General features: G+C 38.7%; 2 protein-coding genes across 3 annotated transcripts; one reads left to right on the top strand and one right to left on the bottom strand.

Annotated features, from left to right (window-relative positions):
* Positions 1-2,218: 2,218 nt before the first annotated feature.
* LOC110052697 (uncharacterized) lies at positions 2,219-18,335 on the bottom strand. Of its 2 annotated transcripts, none has more exons than XM_089298998.1 (13): positions 17,123-18,335; positions 15,903-16,449; positions 15,200-15,327; positions 14,541-14,617; positions 13,483-13,760; positions 13,058-13,206; positions 11,975-12,060; positions 11,677-11,758; positions 10,545-10,699; positions 6,453-6,545; positions 5,842-6,058; positions 5,392-5,478; positions 2,219-5,005 (listed from the first exon to the last, which is right to left on the bottom strand). In XM_089298998.1, the coding sequence occupies exons 10-13, from the start codon at positions 6,510-6,512 to the stop codon at positions 3,072-3,074; spliced, it is 2,298 nt and encodes a 765-aa protein (XP_089155124.1). In that variant the 5' UTR covers positions 6,513-6,545; positions 10,545-10,699; positions 11,677-11,758; positions 11,975-12,060; positions 13,058-13,206; positions 13,483-13,760; positions 14,541-14,617; positions 15,200-15,327; positions 15,903-16,449; positions 17,123-18,335; the 3' UTR covers positions 2,219-3,071. The 2 variants fall into 2 exon arrangements, with proteins under 2 accessions (XP_089155124.1, XP_089155122.1); XM_089298996.1 differs by having other exon boundaries at positions 17,127-18,335.
* On the top strand, positions 7,127-8,176 carry LOC110052698 (uncharacterized). Its single transcript, XM_020758858.2, has one exon. It carries the CDS (start codon positions 7,127-7,129, stop codon positions 8,174-8,176), a length of 1,050 nt encoding a protein of 349 aa, XP_020614517.2.
* Positions 18,336-21,718: the final 3,383 nt, after the last annotated feature.

The following is a 21,718-nucleotide window of genomic DNA, read 5'->3' as shown; positions in this document are numbered from 1 at the left end:
TTTTAATAGTCATTTAATTTTACCCATGTTTTAAAATCATTGTAGAGAGGTATTGGATAGCGATAGAAATAGCGTTATATAAATAAATATTATCTTACCTCTGTTTCAAACCGAGTCTCGGCCGGTGAACAACCTTTCATATTGAAATGAGTTTTCTTGCACGTTCATCAAACTCATTTCCATATGAAAGGTTGTACATCAAAACTCGTTTTGAAACAGAGGCAAAAGCAATTCGGAAATGGCTTTTTTGATTTCTGTCTTAAAAAGTAGGGATCAATGATTGATTCTGGGTAAACGAACTCAAGTACCACTTATCCAGTACGAATAACATTTTGAGTACTTATGCCAAATCGTACCTGTCTGGTCATAACGAGCCAGACGTTCTTAGCAACCAAAAAACAGACCGGGGATCCCGTGGAGATGTAGAACGTTTAGTCCTACATCTCCACGGGATATCCAGTGGCTTGTAACATTCCAGTGTAATCATATCCCTGTCAGTGATCTTTTATGTACCACAAGACGCGTCAAGTTTAGCGTGAATGTGTCATAATCCCAAAGCGTGAAAGTACATTTACCGTAACACAGATTCATCGTGCCATTAAAAACGTGTCAGAAAGGTACTTAGCATAATTAGTCGGCGATTCTTGAAGTCGATTCACGCGAAGAGTTTCGATTAAAAGAAAACTGTTGTTTTTTAACGTTGGAACAATATGTTTTCTAGGCTGGCGCGCAACCGCCGGTTTAAAACTTAGAGGCTTTCATATATTCGTACTCTTGTAAAGCCCATGCCAGGAACATGTATAGGTGAAACGTTTTAGCTAATCTCAGTTATCACTGCTATTTTTAAACCGAAGCCGACTATGCCCGGCAGCCTAGAAATGCCCGAGAGTCAGAAATGTTCGCAGATTTTCCACGGAAAGCCCAATTCAAACCTGTTTAGGGAATCTCTGAATATATGTTTGTTCATAAATACCCAGTGATTCCAAGGATAATTTGACTATTCCGGTAGTCGAACTCGAAAATCATATGTACCGACACTTTGAATATCAGTTAATTCTATGGACAGTCAGAAATATCACAAAAATTATCACAGACTTTTTCAAACCTCTCAAGAGTATTCTATCTTTATTCAGAAATGTTAGTTAAGCGATTCGGGGAAACGCTTCATCTGAGCAGCACACTGTAAAATAGCATGTTTATTTCGATCAGACTCCCGAGCAAGATCAAAATGGATCAAATTCTCGGCAGTAAAGAATTGAGGGTATACTATGAGTACTTTAATATCTAAAATTCTGTTACTGTGAACTGCTGGTCACGTTTATACATATGCACTGGAGGAGTGGACTGAAACAACTTCAACCCGCCGGGGCGGCCTGCCACTGAGTGACTCGAGCGTAAATGCTTCTTTACACATGCCTGCGACCTTATTACACACGCAGCATAGTTGTCCAGCATCCGGGTAGAAGTCAAAGGCAGAAAATGCAAAAAAAAAATACGGGCTACAAAGTCCATTCGACATGTTTTGTGTTCTTCCCCAAGGTCCCGAAAGCGGTGACCTTGATTATTAGATGTCTAGTTGCTTCTAGGGTGAAGAGTCGGCTAGTCATTATTAAAAAAGATTCGGGTGTGGGACGATGTGCACCTTTTTTTTTTTTCTTTTTTTTTTCTTTTATAAGGTTAATTTTTTCCGACCGAGAATGAATATTCTTATTTTCCTGGGGATTTTAGGCTAAAAACAATCTAGTGAATATTCTTAGATTGTATTGTATTTACAAAATTTAAACACAAAATATTATAATCTTTTCATAATCTCAATCTCAGGTTTATTCTTAAAATATTCTTAAAACTACAGCCCGATATTCTCATAAAAAATATTCTCATAAAAAAGAATAAGTGTACTCATTTCATTATCAATTTCTTTCGGGAAAGAGGACGTTTGAATGCAAAAAAAGTAAAAAGAAAGATAGAAGTCCCCGCCCCTTTGCCCCAACCCGAGAAAATAACCCCTAAAATCTCGCACTTAAAATAGCATGTGTTTGACGAATTTTTTCCCCAAAATTATAAAATTTATCTAAATCCTGTTTCTGGTAATTCCCGGTTAAATGGCCAACTCGACCTTCAGCGCCGAGTTGATTTCATTTTCTCTAATCCAATACGCGCGGTTGGAATAACTGTTTTGTGAAAAAAACAAACAAACAAAAAAAAAAAAACAGTCAAGTCATGTCCGTAAATAATGCTTATTTTATTCCTAAAAGAACATCAGAACACGATTTTCGACCATGCTATAACTGTCGATTACACAACGAGCTCAGAAACGCTAACAGTATATTGATATGGGGTAAAGTTATTACGTCGAAGTTTTAACTAAATCAATAGTACACACAATATGATTAAACAACTTATTTTCGGATCGAACGATAAATTCTCTACAAGTCATCGACTTCAACGGAGTAAACCGACTTGCTAAAAAAGCAAACTATCAAAGTACTGAGAAAGCTATGACCTACAAATACCTAGGACTTGATTACGAGGACACTCCATACTATTAACTTAAAACATTTAAGGCTTCGCATTTCATTTCTTCTTCAAAATTCACTACTCCGTTTCTCACGTCTCTTGATAGACCTTACATGTAGTAGAACAAAGGAGTGCAATAGGTGACGTTCAGGACGTCGATAACTTTGCCGCAACTCAGTTGCGTTAATCAAATTTCCACAAAGACGGCTCACGTTCATTCGCACAATTTAAGGGGCTCTACGCAACTTCTTCCTTCGCCTAACGCATACACATCTTCCTCAATTCCTTCTTCCGACAATACTGCGAAGCAAGTATACGCAGTTTACACTCTTCAACCTTTTGTTCTAGTATCTTTGCATGGAATTATTAATATCTATCATGTTCTTCTGAACGAGGCAAAACTCGAAATTAAATCTTCGCTTCTTACGTTAAACTCGTTTGATTACAACAACAACAAAATACAACAAGCTCGTGAACAAAAGTTCGATTGAATAAGGTTCCTTAAGAAAAGTTCTTTGGTTTTAAAAAATTGTCCAGGCATTGGTGACCCAAAATCACGCAGAGGAGAGGAGTCTCATGACTTCCTTTCTGTGTACAGTCATTTGGTCAAAACTCCAGGACAGAGAAACACTTTCTGGTTGATCCGATCGAATAAAATCTTGGGCCGAGAGAATGACCCCGATGCCGCAGCTGTCGCTTCCGATGATCGTCCCATCTGTTGGTTGCCTGGGCATACCGAAGCGCTTGAACGTTTTAACCTCAAGCCAGTCTTTTAAACAAAAATTGGCACAGTCTGGGAACTTCGTGTTTAGTTCTCTTAGGATCAGATGGACATAAGAGATACTTGGGGATGCCCACATCAAGCCATCGTCCAAATAAGCTATTCTGCTTTTAATGTCAATCACCATAAGTCCCCAGTGGACATTGTTCATGTTGACACGGACTAGAACAGACTTGAGTGAGCCAGGATTTACATTTTGTAAACGTTCTCGAAAACACTGGTGGATGAAGCTCCTATCGCCAGTGTCGAGCCAGGTTATTGTGTGCGCCGGTAGACACAGGACAGACTCGTTTGACTTGTACTGGCGCTGCATTCTGGCTATGGCTGCATCAATAATAGTATCGTCGATGCATCGCTCCAAAGCTAGTTTGCTGAAAGCCCGTACATCAACAGAATATTTCCCCTCTTTTGTAACTAAATGGTTGAGAGGAAATTTGTTCAGCAAGTGCATGATGTTGTTCCTTGTTGGATCGTCCAAGTTATCTGGGGTCTCCATTACCCACCTCTTCTCTTCTTGGACGTTGTACCTCATTGACGCAACCTCCACGAGCCATTCAAGCTGTCCTAAACCAGCTCTGGAGAAGACACCTAGTTTGCCGATAGATACGTCTACTGCACTGTCTTCCTCTTCTAGGGTGACGGAATTCGATGCTGCATTGTCAGCCCTCTTCGTTTGCGCCATGAGAGCGACTGCCTGTGTAACTACGCAGTTTGGTGGGCGCTTTCCGAGTGTAGCCACATCAGTGAATATAAAATTCACAGGTACCCTCACTAGCATGGTTTGCCGCACGGTTACACTGCAGTCAACCGGGGGAAGGTTACACGTGAATAGTTGTTCTCTTGAATAGCTTGCAGAAAACACATCGCAACAAGACGTTGAATTGCTCAAACATGACGGTGAGATTGCACTGGGTAAAGGAGGTGGTGGTGAAGTGACAACGGGAGTTGAAGATTGCAGCCCGTTTGCAGAGGTGGCCGGTGGTGTTGTAACCAAAGGTGTCAGTGGCTCGAGTCCACATGAATCTGATGGTGAGAGTGAAGTGGCTAAGGTTGTTGAAGACAGGTGGGATGGTGGCGTCGCTGACGGTTTATGCTTGCGAGATGAAGTTTCTAAAGATGACGCTTGCCTCCGTTTTCTGTTGGACAACTCGAATAGACACCGGCGAGTTGTGGGGATTCGTGACTCCTGCGAATTTGTGTTGGGGGAGGTCGATGACGGCATTTTTCGCTTAGGAGCCATGTGTGAAGTCTTTGATCTTAACTTTTTACGTTTACGGTTGTTGCATGGGACAGGCGACGACTTCTCAGTGCGTGTAGAGCCCGAAGAGGACGATGAAGCCACAGTAGCACGTGAAGGTTTCTTTTTACCTTTGCGGGTCTTGAACAATTTACGCCGAGTTTTTTTCGCGATACGCTTCTTTTTTGCCTTCCGTGCACAGGGTGTTTCATTATCGAGCCACTTGCGTTCGATCATTTTTTGCTTGAAAACGTTCTCCCAACAGGTGGCATCGTACCCAAGCCTTTCATCTCCATCTTCCGCCACAATGCAGCACAAATCCTCCGTGTACTCGTACCTTAAGTGGTCTTTGCCCATGAACAAACTAAAAAGCTCGTCCACGACCTCGACCCAGTGCTTGTGTGCTGCACTCCACTTCTTCGTACTTTTGCAGTTAGCCCAACCACATCCTCGGAAGTAAAATTTCTTCCCTAGGTAGCAACAACAGCAATAACAACAGTGTTAAAGGTTAACGCATCGGAATCAATATTCAAGTAGAGGTTCATATATTACATTTCAGCTACCCGGACAATAAGATCGTCATTGAGTAGCGGGTTAGTTTTACACAATACGACTGAGGCCTGATCACGTGTGTTCAACTGTGGCGTTTTAAGTCCCTTATAAGCTTTTATATTGTGTTGTTCAGGTCGTAAATCCCCGTTAAGCGATTTTTCCTATACTTATCCTGATTTGTCATAATTTTCATCATTTTTCAATTGTCTTCATTGCGGCTGGAACTACAACTTTATGACAAAAGTCGCAATGCATGGGACATAGCACGTGCTAACATGTAACAAAGCGTTAGTGCAGTTCTTACCTTTTCTTGCGCATTCTTTAGCATTTCTGAAACACAGCCTTAAGAACAAGAGCTTCTCAGCGTAATGATGGGTTAAGATTTGGTCCACTGAAACAAGAAAACAGTACGATGCGTAATTCTTAATTCTCGAATTCTACATGACCTACATTTGAGATAACAATGGTTAACTACCGGTTTCTTTAATCCGTTTGTATTCAGTAGAAAGAACATTCTTGCGCTCTGTGTCAAAAGTACCAAGACACCATGGATGCCAAAGGTTTTCAATTGAAAGGAATCACGTTTATTAAACCACTTACTTAAACAACTATCGTTTTTGGGCGACCATATCTCTTTGCAGATAATGGTGCTTCCGTGTTGCACCATGGGTTAGCTACAGCTGTAAATGGATCTACTGCACTATTTATATTTCGGTTTCTGAATCTAGGTATTAAAAATGTTTTTGTTACTTACATGAGGTGGCTTCACCACTGCCGTCGTGATTAGTCGCCCTACTATATATCTGCTTTTGAAGCTTATGCGAGGCCTCGAAACCTTGGTTGCTATAGTGACGAAGGGATCTGAATTTCCGAAGGAACATTGAGGCATGTTCAACGGTTAGGTGGCCATAGTCGCCAGTGCCAAGGCCCAGTCCAAACAGGTCTCTCAGGCAAAATCCCCATTCCTTGCACTGTTGGCAAACAAGAAAACAAACGAATAGACCAACAGTCAGCGCATCTGAATGACAATGTAGACTGCAAGATTTACCCCTCACCCTAGTAGTCAAACACGGTAAGCAGTCGAAGCTAGCATTGTGGAAGGAGGAATATAATAATTACAATTGAACAAGGAGCCCACCTGCCGAAGCGGTTTTCAGGTGGCACGAAAACCAGTTTAGTTAATTTACCAGTTTATCCGCAGAAGAAACAAAGAAAAGTTGTATACTACAACATAAAAAGAACTATAAATTACAGTCAGCTATTTCAAAAATAAGTGTCGTTTTAACTTCTCTTATGCTACCAAAGGCGTCAAGAGAAACCGTCCACGAAATAGGAGAAACACACCAATAAACAAATTTGTCACACCTTTAAGTCAAAGACATCGATTTCTTCTTCCATGTCATCATCGAATACTTTGTGCCTCATCGTCGTGGCAAGTTCACGCCAGTTACAAAAGACCTTAAAAGGAAACAGACAGAGTATTATTGATCATGTGGTAAACAAATGCTATAAAGCGATAAAACACAATACTGCCTCTACAGAGAATGACTCAGGTACTGTACAAAGTAATGGCTGAAGTAGAAAAATTCATCAAAAAGTGCATTAGCAGCTTTTGTCCTACTAACACTTTGAAGAGACCAGGTTACTTTTGATCAAAACAGAATACGTGTTCGGCCAGTTTTTCTTTAATACTATGGTTACCTTATTCTGATTAGCTACAACTCGTTGGTACAAATCGCTCCGTGGAACCAGATAACTCGTTAATTTAATGCAATTTTGTCTCGCTTTTTTTTACTTCGAACAGCCTAAAATTTGATTCACGCACGTTTTTTTCTTAATTTCCGCTTATAATGTTTTCAATTACTACAAACTGCACCGAACTCCATCTGTACCACATTCAGCTCTGTAATTTACGTAACTAACTGACCAGAAGAGATTGATTAAATTAAATTACGAGATATTTAGATATACACCTAACGGCTCGAGTGTACTGGGCCTGAAATTGTACGCACGCAACATGGCCAATAGGGACGCAAAGTATGCTGGTAATGAAATCGTTGGCTTTGATCCGCCGGCGCAGTTACTCATGGCGCATCGAAATGGAGTCCTCTAAATTATTGAGGAGTCGGAGGAGCTCGGACAAACGCAGGAAACGAAAGAAGGAAAAACAAGAGAGCGCAAAACGAAGAAGCCGCAACACTCGTCTAGCAGCAGTCCAATTGCCTCAATCAGGACCCGAGGAAGAGTCTGAAGAAGCCACAGCAGAGCACCAGGAGAAATCTAAAGAAACGAACGGCCCTAATGAAACGGCAGAACGCTACCACAAACATGCATTGTATTTCTTTTCGAAGTGGAAGGAAGCAGAAATGCGGAATTTGCCCGAAATAGAAGACAGCGCATTAAAGCAGTTACCGACCGAGATTGGACGAGGGTGTTTTGGAGTTTGTACCCCAGCAAAATACGGAGCACGGACAGTTGTTCTTAAAAAACAGGATGACTACGTCGCAAGTAAGAATGAGGCGAGGATGATCGCGAAACTTAGTCATCCGAACATAGTTTGTTTAATCGGTGTAATGGAGCGACAAAATAGACTGGATATCGTCACCAGTTTCTACAGCGTTAATGGCGATCGCACCAACTTATGTGATATCCCTGCACAAACTACCACAATCAACTGGACGAACCTTTTAAGCGGACTGTGCAGTGGAATACGATATCTCCACAACAAAGTTAAAGTCCTCCACAACGACATTAAGTCAAACAACGTAGTGCTGGATGGATGCAACTTGTTCGAGGCCGAAGCTGTTCTCCTAGACTTTGGGAAAGCTACAGACCAAAACAGCCCCAAGATATACAAGAAGCCAGCTGATACTCGCAAGTTCAGACATCTTGCACCTGAACTTGGACAAGTGAATGGCAAGCAGAGTAACAAATCAGACGTTTATTCATTGGGATACATGATTAGAAGCTTAAACTACAAGCATCAAAACTTCCCCTCGATGTTTGTTAACATTTATCGATCTTGTCTCCGCACTAGCCCATCACCGAGACCATCAGCTGGCGATATATGTGAACAGTTTGATAATTGACCAGGATAAAACGGGAAATCGTCGAAGTAGACCTTTGCAATTCGGTAATAACTTCGCATGTTCTATTTGTGGCAAGTCGCTTTTCTCTAGTGTTTCCGGTTTGGAATAGGTTCGACAGACACGTAAAGCAATTTAGAACTTGATGAAACGCTTTATACTGTTGTGTTTAGAAATATCGCTTTGATTGATACGAAATCGAGTAATAACTGAATCGGAGCTTTCAACTTGTAAGCAATCGGCTTGCTCTTATACAGGGTTTTCTGCCGAGTCAGCAGGACCTTCACAGGTTTCTTTTGTTGTACTGCGGTTTTGATACTACTTCTTCTTTTTTTCTTACTACTGATTTGGAAGTTCCAGTTTACAGTAACCGCTTAGTAATCGTGTTCCAAACGAAAAAAGCAATGTCTAACAAGAAGAGAAAGCTTGGAAAGAAATCTAAAACGTGTTGCGTTATTAATTACTTTATTGATTTGAATAATAAGGAGCTAGAATTGTTGTAAAGGAGTGTTTGTTAAGTGATACATTGCTAATTGTATGCAGAATTGTATGCTATTTATCCCTCCGTAGTTAACGCTGGCAATTCAACTGAACAACAGCTCACAAACTCTTGCTAGAAAATCAAAATGCCAAAAACTGTTTTTAGTGTAGCGTTGTGAATAGATTATATTTATAATAAACTGAACGTCAAAAAAGCATTTCATGCATGTTGTCATGTCTACAGTTTCAAATGCTAACTAAAAGTGCGCGTGAGCCTGGGGTTCGTGTCTCATCAAACAATAAAACAATCGCAGTCTTTATTCGCCCATCACAACTTGATCATGGCGTTTACGGTCAGCTGCCGAACTTGTCATAAGAACTTCAAGACAGGATCATCCGCTAAGAAACACCACGACAAAAGCCATCCTGGGTCCGAATTCAACGGCGGATTGTTTAAAGACTCCCGAGGCCTTCCCCTCGTAAGTGTGCCTGCAGGAAAACAGCTTGAGAGTGCCGAGCAATTCGCTTCTTACAAAACGTGGCTTGCACTACTCGAGCAAATCTCAGGTTCTTTACATCGTAACGGTAAAGGTAAGACTTAAAGGCGATTGTGGAATGCATGTCCATTTTCGGTCCAATTACGTAGAACGTGTGGACAACGCTCTGTAGAATGAAGCACAACGCATTAGGCAAGTGTGCCGTTCGGTAGACCTGAGTAAGGAATACATTAACCACAAACCTCCAAGCGAAATTATTTACTGGAAAGAGTTGTTATTCCAAAGGCCGACTAAGAAGTACTTTAACTTAAAATGTGTATGAAATTAATATCCTCTTTTTCGATCTTTTAGCTGGATGGCAACAGTTGCATGAAATGCACGCAAAGAAGGCTCATTTCCAACATCTGCTATTCAAGCTGGGAAATCCACAACTTCACCAAGTGCGAGATGCCAAGCACTTCAAACATCCGATATTTCAAAAAAGCACCCGACGATTTTCTTACATAATTTATAATCTGGACATGCTCACAAATGCTCCAGCTGAACAAGACGTTGCTGAGCTACAGTCATCGGCAGCATTCAGACATGGAGTGCAAGTGAATTTTCAACACTTCACAAGTACGGAAGCAGCTGTCGAGGCAGCCAAGCAAAGGGCTTTTTCGCGCTTTACTGGTTCGCCGGCCGTGCGTCAGACACCTACAAGTCGTTCTGAAATGGTTGTATCAGTCGGAGAGGGAAGATTGACTCGAGAATTGGAGCTTATCTTGTGGCCTAATATGTTTAGAAGAAATGGAAGCTATGGAAAACTGACAGTGCGATTCTTCGTATCCAAGACAACGTTCAAACGCTAAGCTGTGCATAGCAAGTTGACCTACAGTAGAGACTTGAAATTAAAAATCGTATTTTTTTCATCAAGTGAGGAACTTTCTAATATTCAAATATTCTTCTCCTCAGATATAAAGAAGGGTTTTCTTGGCCATATTCTGTGCCTCACACTCGACCAATAATAGCTATTTGCGCCAATATATTTCGAACTGCTAACTTCTGTGCAACCCAACATTCCTCAAGAACTAGTGACTATTACAGGGTACCACTGCCTCTTAGAAATTACACATGTGTTTCTGCATATAAGATACAGTAATACAAAGACAATTTTATGGTTACAGTTTATAACTTTTGAAGGTACAGCATATTGGAGTGTAAAGTACATATAATTTTAAAATCGCTTAATGTAGCTGATGTGCAGGCAATAGTTCAGTTTCAACACATTAAAATTTAAGCTTGATAGTGAGGACACAAACAAAAGAAATAAATAAATAAACATGTCATCCAATTTCCTTTGTTTGTGTCCTCTAAGCCTTTTCGAAAATAGTCTATTACAACCGATTACTTACAGTTCTGTAGGCATGAAGCTGATAGTCAGCAACATAATCTTGGATTTCGTCGGGATAATGTTTTTGTTTCTGAAGAATAGCCAGCTTGGAAACAACTTCTTTTTGCTTGCTTGTCCACGATTCCAGTTTCGAACATAACTCCTGCTGAAGCAAAACTAACAAAATGGAAAGGATTAATGAAGTAACTTCAAGAGGATTTTAAAGCTCTTTTCTCGTTTACTTTTTCTAACGATGATTAAAAGAAGTGATGTAATAAAACACATCCACGTCCCTCACTAAAAATGAAAGTACTTCATGTAAGTTTGATAAGGTGCATAAGATGGCTATTAATATACCTCTAGCTAACATTGATGAGGAGTATAATTATTGAAAATACAAACTTGAGATTTTAAGGGAACGTGGGCTGGTGAATCAGGTATTTAAGTGGGATATTTCACAACATACTAAAACTCAGTCAAAACACGTATTTGTTCAACAGTCCTTTTTGTTGAGTAGATGTTGCATCAAACAACTGTTTTCGTATCAAACGAAGTTAAAGTGATGGTGTATGGGTCAACTCAAGTCATGGTAAAGCACTAACTTCAACATGCAAAAAATCAAAATCAATCAAAAACAAGAGGGAAAAATGTTGCCATGCAAAGTGTAGTCTAATTCCAACCAATTATCATGTCTGAGTGGTGTTTAAATCACCAAGTTATAGCAAGAGCTACATAATGAGCCAAACAATCATTTAATACTTGGTCACTGATGCTAATGCCAGTCCAGCAACTTTCAATTTGAATTTCTAGAATATTCAAGTGGCAAGTAAAAACAGCTTTTTAGAGAATTTAACACCTGGTATCAAGAAATTTCAGTAAAAGAAGTGAACCTTGAAAGGTAAAAGCTAAATTGTGTGAAATTAATTCTGAATACACATTAATCCCTAAGGTTTGCTCTAAGAGCTGGCATATTCAAAGCTTTGACAGACTTTTTTTATTTCAGGGTTGCATTTTCTGGAAACATAGCCAGGAAATTTTAATACCCCTGGGTTCTGTTTGTGAATTTGGTGAAAATTTTGTCAATTGCAAGGCACCCTACAAGTATTGAAGCTGCCATGATCACTCTCATTAATTAATAAAATTAATTGGCTTACCCGTATTTGTGATGTCGATTGTCTCTGAGTGTGTTCCCCAATCTCTTAAAAACCTCCCTGAATCCCTCAATTGGGCGTAGTACTGTAACAAATCACACACAATAATCCAGAATGCTACAGTGCTTGGCAATTATTTCAAAATAATAATAAATGATTAAAAAACTATGAATAACAGACACTGTAAAAAGTAATCATTGTTATATATCATCTTATAATAATACTAATGATCAACAAATCATGAATGAAGACTGCAACCTGTAAGGGTGTAACAAAAATATGTATAATGCAAAGCACTCACCTAGTCTCATCTTCTGCATATTTTTGGCAATGATTTGTTGGATATCCCAGAAGTGCTCAGGCATACAGTGATGCCAGGATTTCAACCTGGATGAACCAGAAAGGATATATAACATTTGCCTATTAACTGTCTATGAACATCGCTAAAAATACCGGTAAGTCATGTTATATATCCCAGAAATACTCAGGCAAACAGTGATGCCAGGATTTCAACCTGGGTGAACCAGAAAGGATATATAACATTTGCCTATTAACTGTCTATGAACATCGCTAAAAATACCGGTAAATCATGTTATATATCCCAGAAATACTCAGGCATGCAGTGATGCCAGGACTTCAACCTGGATGAACCAGAAAGGATATATAACATTTGCCTATTAACTGTCTATGAACATCGCTAAAAATACCGGTAAGTCATGTTATATATCCCAGAAATACTCGGGCATACAGTGATGCCAGGATTTCAACCTGGATGAACCAGAAAGGATATATAACATTTGCCTATTAACCGTCTGTGAACATCGCTAAAAATACCAGTAAATCATGTTATATATCCCAGAAATACTCGGGCATACAGTGATGCCAGGATTTCAACCTGGATGAACCAGAAAGGATATATAACATTTGCCTATTAACCGTCTATGAACATCGCTAAAAATACCGGTAAATCATGTTATATATCCCAGAAATACTCGGGCATACAGTGATGCCAGGATATCAACCTGGATGAACCAGAAAGGATATATAACATTTGCCTATTAACTGTCTATGAACATCGCTAAAAATACCGGTAAATCATGTTATATATCCCAGAAATACTCAGGCATGCAGTGATGCCAGGACTTCAACCTGGATGAACCAGAAAGGATATATAACATTTGCCTATGACCGTCTATGACCGTCTATGAAAAAAGCCAGTAAATCATGTGATGCCAGGACTTCAACCTGGATGAACCAGAAGGATGGCATACTGGTAGTACACCATTTTTCCTATTACAGTAGTTGTATTTCACAGATATCGTCAACTTTCTAAACAAAACTTTAATAGTACAAATTACTCTCTTCTAAAGTATTTCTACAGTACCTGAATCATCTCCTCGCAGAATGTTACCTGATTTAACAGGTATGTTTCCGCAACATCTTTGTTACTGAAAAATAGTTTAAGTTTCTGCAATGGAAGTGATCGGCTGACAATGTCTTCTATATTCTCTAGAAACCTGCGTTCTGTTGACCCTACAAACCAAATAAATTTTGTTATGATGCATATTTACCATCTACTAATGGTTGGCATATTAGATAGTTTTAATTAGTTGATGTATAATACCATTACAGTACAGTACAACTGAAAATAAGGCACCAAACATTAAAAACCAGCATGTAAATTATATAAAAGGTGTTTTGGAAGAGATTTGTAAACTCTGCTCAGTTAGTAAATAATGAACTCATTAGGCATAACATACACTGTAAGATCTGATTTTCATCAAGGATAAAGATAAATACAATGCATACCTGAGAATGATACTACTTGAATGTTGTGGCGCTCAATGCCACTCTCCTGACCAGCCTTTGCCTTAACTAGGATTCTGTTTCTCCCATTCATGCTGTCTGGTCCATACTCGGCTAAAACAGTATTGCAGTCCTTAAGGCTCCCACACTCATAAGCAAACATGCCCAGGGAACTTAACAACTGCTCAGTGTTTCTAAGCTCACAGTGCAGAGCACATAGGTTGACATCACAAAGGTCCTCTTCAAGAAGAAAGAGCAAGTCATCTCTTAGCCCTTTCCAACTGCAAAAAATAGAAAAAAAGTGTAAAGTTAAATTATAATTTCTTATACAGTCTGACAACTTTTTCCAAGTTAAAGGCATGCAGTTTTATTCACGGAAATGCCAATTTTTCAAAGTAAATCTGGCCATATTTTTTGGCACATTCGGTGAAAGCCGTGACTGGTTACATGAAAAAGAAAGATGGAAAACTGAGAAAACATTGTGGCTACTGGCCACCATAATGTGATTATCCAAACGATGTCGCATCATGTTGAAGAGCGTGAGAAAATGAGTCTCGAATGTCCTATGTTTTGACTTCATAGCAGGCAGCGGTGAGAGATCTTAGAGGTTTGTAGTGCCATGTCAGCTAAATTCAACACTTAACTCAAAATTGTTTTACTTAAACTGTGATATCCAAAGAAAGGATAAACAATTCAAAGCTGTAAAAAGAAGTTGTTTTCATTTAAACTCCTGTTTAAAGGGTGAAAACCGAAAAACAGTTATTAAATCTCGAAGTGTTTTCAGTCTCACTTCATGAGATTCATTGTTCTGAAAGCTTCCGAAAAGTCATGGACTTACATGTATTTGCCGAGTAAATGCACCTGATGGCATATTGGTGACTGGCTAAAAGCCAGTAACCACAAAAACACTAAAATCAAAATGCAACATACATGTACATGTGCATTTTGTATAGATAATACGCAGTGATCAACAATTGCAGTAATTTTACAGCCTCCTGCAAGTAAAGCTTTTCTTTCTTTCAATTTTAGTAGAAAAAGAAATACTATTCAAATCAACTCACCCTTCTATATTTGCCTTGCTCTTAAGGAAGCATTCAGCACAAGCTTCCCCTTTTGGGACCCCTGGACATGCACATCCCTGCAAAAAGATGTACATATAAATGTAATACAGTTTTGACATAGGTGATACAGCAGGGAAAGGGTTTAATGAGCCTATTAAAATAATAGAACCCCACTCTGTGGATAAATGATACTGACAGTTTTGTTTGTTCCAATAAACTTAGTAAATGCACATTTTCCACTGCATTACATTTGTAGCCCACTTAATGTCGATGCCAGGCAATACAAAGATATTTTAGACTACTTCTCTTGTGAAAGATTGAAGAAAAATTTGAAATATTCTAGGACAAGACACTGATTGTTTGAATGAGTGTAAGGTTCTTCAGTTTTAACTAACACATAGATATATAAGTCTGTGTGCTAAAATATAAACATGTGTCAGAGCACCTAAATAACCAAGTTCCAGTGTACTGTACTTTGTATTGAAATATTTGGCTCTGGATAGCTGGCTGCTGGTCAAGGTATTCAATGCAGAAACTTAAAAAATATTTAAACTTCAAAATAATTAAATGACACCATTGTCAAATGACTTGTATATGATTGGTGTCTTATTTAATTATAGAGTCAGTCCTAAGGCAGTTACAATCATATGATAACCTACCCGGATAACTTTGCAGTAAACACAACATTCAGTGTCTAACCCCCTTCCACAAAGTCCATCTACATTTTCATCGACATCATCATCTTTTCACTTTAGGAGCATAATCAAAGCTTTGTAATCAAGAGTAACTGTCATAAAAAAACAAAGAGTAAAGATTAAAATTTCTTTATTAGGTTATCAGTTTGATAATATTACTGCAGCATGGTCATCAAAAAAACTGTTGCCAAGTACTGAAACATTACTGAACATCTTCTTGCCTGAGGATTGTTTTTGGCAACAACCCAATTTTAGGTGTACTTTTAACTTATTATTAATGATAGCACCAGTTTTTAAAGTAGTGATTTCAAAAATAACCATAACAATTACAATTTCCCCAAATGTGATTGGTGCATAAACTGCCACTGTATTTTGTTCCAATTAATCTTCAAAGATGTAATCAGATAGTGTAATCAGACAGTTGGCTGTAATCGAACACCTGTAATCAGACAGGTACATGAGCCAATCATTTAAAGTCCTCTCCACTAAATCCACCAGTCACAACATTGATTACAATCAATATTCATAGTGGATATTGACTTGTGTACAAGTACAGCACTTTCCACTTAATAAATATTAATGAAAACTTTAACAAATGTATACTAGGTACCCGCGTTAAAAAAAAAAAAAAAAAAAAAAAGACAGAGTATAGGAATGACTTAATCACCTGTAAATTTAACTTGAAAATGCCTTCCATCAACAGTAAGTCCATTTTTTTTGATGGCATTCTTCTGGGCATTAAGATCTCTAATTAGTACCTCAACATTTTTCCTCAAAAAAAGGCAAGATATTTCAAATTACAGATCAATAACTAAAGTATTGTACTTTGCTTATGAGCATTTGCACAATAATATTGGCAGCTGCGGGCTTTAAGCCAGGATTTGACAAGTGGGCGTCCACAATGTGCCACAAGGTCTGCTCAAATGAAAAGTGTCTAAGGCAACATACGAAAAATTAAACAATTTTCTTGACAAGGTGGCCATCCACAGGATGCCTAGACACCAATCAGGCTAAAAGCCTGGTCAGGTACATGTAATAGAATCCAGTATACCTAAATATGCTGTTGAATGGGTTAAAAATGGCCTTGAAGCCTAAAATGCTTTACCTGTTTTCCTTGCAATTAGCAATTGCTATGGGATAGACGCTCTTGGAACTTTTGCTGGAAGCATGATGGACATTGATTGGGACAATGCCAATCATGACTTGTTGCCTCCCTATAGAAACACAGAAGCACATGTTGAACGTTTACAATAAAGAGTAATTTAATTTTATATAATTAGACCAGAATTTTAACTTAAAGTCAACATAAAGTTGTTCCGAACTGAAATTTTGTGTTCATTTTGTGTAAGGCGCGTTGCCTATTTACCGAGTGGAGACTAGGTCTGAGTGATGACATGTTGTAAACGAAGAAACGTGAGCTGGACGTTCGGGTCAAAGAGCAGATGAATATTGTTATAAATTTTGTTGCGTTTATGGAATAAATCGTTCATTTTCAAAAGTCAACCGGACAAAAAAGCAGTTCACTGGTTTCTAATAATCAGTGGCAAATCCAGACTTTGAGCTAAGGGGAGAGCCCTGTTTAGTTTTACTTGCCCTGCCGGCTTTTCTTCCTTCAGTCATTTCTTCTTTTTTCACCCAAAACAAGGGGGGAGGCCCGGGTCGCCCGGGCTCCTCCCCTAGATCCACCACTGATAATATAACATAGCTACTTGTTTATTTAACATAAACAGTACAAACAAACACCAGTTGTTAAACATTTATCTCTCAGTGATCCCAACTGTGTAAGTGTAATATAGCAATAAGAAAATGTTAAGTCACCTGAGAAAACTAATGTTAAATGTTTACACCCCTTACAATAAAACCTGTATCCAGTCAAAAAATTGTCACCTACCAAAAAATGGCCTTCCGTCAAGTTTGAGGTTGAGCTCTAATGTTTGCTGATCAGGATGATGTAGTCTAGTCTCCCTTGCTGCCCAAGCCACAGCAGCAGAGAGACTGACCTGGTGCCCTTGTGGTGCTCCATTTGGTAGAGGCCTAATATCACTTTTCTCACAGCCTTAATTTGGTTCTTATTAAGTAGGACAGGGACGTCACTATTCCTCTAAGCAGATAAACAAAACAAACCATTAATTTTATTTACCTGACTAAAAACCAGGAAGCATTGCTAAATATTAGAGTCGTGTAAAATTTTAAACTTAACAAACTAGATGACATGCAGCCCCTACATGATCTAGAATAAGGGTCATAGTTACAAGATTATTGCAGAGAATTTAAAAAATAATTTTATGGGAAAAAATAAATTATGTTGATGAAAAGAAGTGACTTGTATGTCTGCCTTACTATATTTATGCAGAAAAGTTGTTGAATGATATGAATTGGTCAGCTGATGTGATTCATGCAACCAAGCAGTTCAAATCTGCACAGCACTCTGAACTAAAATTAGTGTATCAGGTAATCGTAAGAATGCGAGTGTAATTAAGGATTTACACTACAAGTAATATTTGAAAACTCTCTCAAAATTGCATGAGCCTTTAAGCGAGTGCAATTTGAAGGAATTTTCAAATATCACTCGTAGTGTAAATCGCTTGAGCCTTCATACCATTACACATATATCATATGACTGAGAACATTGCAAATGTGTGTACGTTAATTTGTACTGCAGCAGTGCAAATTAAGAAGGATAACTATTGGCCTGCTCTAATAAGCCAATCACAACAGAGTAGCTTTCTCAGTCAAATAATAATAGAAATCCAAAGTCATTTGGTCTATTCCCAGCCTCAGGCACCCACAACCACGCACTTCACTTAGAACTACTAAGATCTAAGTTCCTCGTAAAGCAATAAAATTTGAAATGCCCTTTTCTTTAACAATTAGATCCGTAGCCCTTGTGGGCAATGGGTCAATAGCCCATGAGGTGAAGCTGAATGGGCTATTGACGCGTGGCCCTTGAGGGCAAAGGGTCTAATTGTTTTAGTATCACCCTACTAGACGAACAGAAAAGGCAATAGTAAAGTTAGTATATGCAAATGGAAGAAATATTTATTTGGGAATAAAACGAAAGAAAGCGTCACTCTCAATTGTGCCAATTTCGCTACTCAAGGACTATTGCTAATAGTCCTCAAGCAATACAAGTAAATTTAGAGTGGTGGACGAGCGACTGAAATAGGAAAGATCGACTATCAAAAACGAGTACTCACCCGACAATTCTGTCATGAGTGGGCATCTGTTGAGAAGGGTGCAGCTACTCGCCAGTTTCTAAAGTCCACAAAAAGGAAAATGGGGATTTACCAAAACATCTAAAGAAAAAGAAAATGGTATGTAATATATAAATGAATCTGTACAAATGTGAAAAACAAAATAAGTTCTTTTACCTCCATTCATTTTAAATAACTCCTCCTCCTAGACTACTACTATGTACACTGTTTATATAAAAGGAGATGTTTCTCATAGCTGTGGTCGAAGAAAAATAATGAGGAGCCCAAAAGTTCTTAACCATGGAATCCTGAATGCTCAACACTTAAGCTTATATGAAAAAAAGAATTTTTTTCCAGTCACCTAAAGGCCAAAGTTAGTCGCCTGTGGCTCCCGGGCATTTCTAGTGGACAGCCTTGCTTCTTGTGTATGCTGCTGTATTGTTGAATATCATGGACACATTTACAATGTTCATAATACCTCTTCTATTTTGTTTAAAACAGCACATTCCTTTTCAAGACACTAAAAGAACGTCAAGTCAGGATGAACCACCTTATGCTCCCTGTAGATCACAAACTGCTCCTGAAATCGAAGCACACGAAGGCATTACATGATATAAAAGCACTAACATAAGTTCATCTGTCAAACCTAAGAGATAACTGAATAATGTCAAGAAATTTGTTTCCACTTATTACTTCTGGTCAACATATCCAACAGTAAAATAAGATCTCATAGTAACTACAAACAAATGATCTATTTCAGTGAACTGAGTTATGTGATAGAGCTAGGAATTAAAACATAGGTTAAAATTAGATCATAGTAACTTACTCCGTTAATTTTTTTCAGATAAAAAGAATCGAATAAAAAGGCCGAGAGTGGTATTTTTGTTCGTCCTTGGCCAAATATCGACTCCACATTAACCCATCACTGAGATGATACAACACTATCTTCAGGCAGCTAAAATATATTTCCAGTCGTCCAACGTTGTAGGAATTACAGTCGAAACAGCCAGAGTTTTTTTTGCTTCAACAGTTCAAAGTCTTAAAATCACAAGAGCCGATCCAAGAGTAACACACGAGTTATTTACCATGAAAATAAACTCGAGCAAACCACAATAGCAGGGCACATTTGTCATTGAACATCAAAAGAAAAATCGCCATCCTTAACTGTGAAGAAAACTCGTTATTCCATATGCAGACGTGCTAGGATTGCAATAGAAGACAGAAAAAAAAAATATTCTGGACACGTACCAAAGACCCCAGGCACTTTACAAAAAGAAAGATGAGTCCGGCTGACAGAGTTCGACAACATGGTCAGAATTCTCCGAAGGTTCCGATACGTCTGGGTCAGATGAGAAGCCTCGACCTGAAATTAACTTTCATCAGCCAAACAAAATCGTGAATACTTTAATTCAGCCCAAACTATATCTCCAGATGGCAGCCAATGGGGCAATACGAGAAAACTACCGTCAGCAGAGGCACGACATCATAGAGCCTGAGGAGTTCTTCCCCGTTGCCAAAAAGCCCCAAACAGTACGCGCATCACAGCTCGCCGCCCTAGAACTGCACAGCCAGAAGGAAGTGATGCGTATTGGCTTATTAAAATGTTCGGTGGAATTCATCATCTTTTCAAGCAAGCTTTAAGCCAGAGGAGTCATCATGTCCCCGTTAGTGGCGTCGAGAAGGAAGAATGACCATGACACGGTAAGAGTTTTATCTTGTTCCGGAGCTCTGAACAGCTATCCGCCGCTATATCAGCATAAATAACACGTTTAACTTAATAAATTCGACGTCTTTAAACCGGCCTGGAGTATCGCAGAATTCTCAACAAGAGAAATAAAATAAATGCTGAGCTAAACGCAATAAAACCCACCAACATTCAAACGCCTTGTGTATTTTCGTTTCGCGAAACGCTCTCGAATGAATGGACCACAAAAGCTGTTTGTGAGTCGCGCGCTGATTGGTTGAGATTTGAAGACCTGTCAAAGAGAAATCAGCAGATACGTTAGAGCGTGTTATTTATGGAACGCCAGAACTGTCTTATGATACTTTTTTTTATTATATTGGGTGGTTATGTCATTATATTGAGTAGTTATGTTATTATATTCGGTGATTAACTCATTATACTCGGTGCTTATTCCATTATACTCGGTGCTTATGTCTTTATATGCGGTGCTGTCTTCATTATATTCGGTGCTTATTCCATTATATTCGGTGCTTCCCTCGTTATATTCGGTGCTTTCTTCGTTATATTCGGTGCTTTTTTCCTTATATTCGGTGCTGTCTTTATTATATTCGGTGTTTATTCCATTATATTCGGTGCTTACTTCATTATATTCGGTGCCTACTTCATTATATTCGGTGCTTACTTCATTATATTGGGTGCTTACTTCATTATATTCGGTGCTTACTTCATTATATTCGGTGCTTACTTCATTATATTGGGTGCTTACTTCATTATATTCGGTGCTTACTTCATTATATTCGGTGCTTACTTCATTATATTCGGTGCTTACTTCATTATATTCGGTGCCTACTTCATTATATTCGGTGCTTACTTCATCATATTCGGTGCTTACTTCATTATATTGGGTGCTTACTTCATTATATTCGGTGCTTATTTCATTATATTCGGTGCTTATTTCATTATATTCGGTGCTTTCTTCGATATGATCGTCACCAGTCTTCGCAAGGGGTCGTACAATTTGGAGGTAGTCTAGGGAAAGCCGGGAAAAACGGGTGTCACGAAAACTCAGACCCCGAAACAGACCCCGAAAACTCAGACCCCTCGAAATTAAAAACTCAATTGTTATCACCCGAATTGCTCTATGGCCACAATGGGGCGAGATGTTTATCTTCTCCGGTTTATGTTGTGTAGCCGATATTTACGTAATACCGGACTACGCAAAAGTAATTGATCGTGTAAATTGAAGATAAGCATACGGTAAAATAAAATAACATGATAAAAGAACATAATAAAAGAAAACAAATGGAAACAATTAATATGTTTCTTCGCGGATGTTCAGACCATTAGGATCAATTGTTCTGCCTTTTTGAATTAAAAAAGCTTCCCTGGCCGTACGGATAGAGTCTCGGTTAGAAACGATTTTTTCGATGGGGATTAATTGCATGTCGTTAGCAGTGTGGTTAGGAGAGGACAGGAAATGTTCGGCGGCTGTAGTAGGTTTAGATTTGTTGTTAGGGTTATCTATGGTACGGCGGTGTTCATTAAATCGGTCTTTTAATTGTCGTTTCGTCTCTCCTATGTATTGTAAATTACGGCGGTTACATT

Source organism: Orbicella faveolata, unplaced genomic scaffold (assembly GCF_042242905.1).
Source record: "Orbicella faveolata isolate gen_17 unplaced genomic scaffold, um_ofav_v1 contig_34, whole genome shotgun sequence".
In the NCBI taxonomy this organism is placed as follows: domain Eukaryota; kingdom Metazoa; phylum Cnidaria; class Anthozoa; order Scleractinia; family Merulinidae; genus Orbicella; species Orbicella faveolata.
The sequence above is the reverse complement of the archived record's forward strand: the minus strand, read 5'-3'. Positions and strand labels throughout refer to the sequence as shown.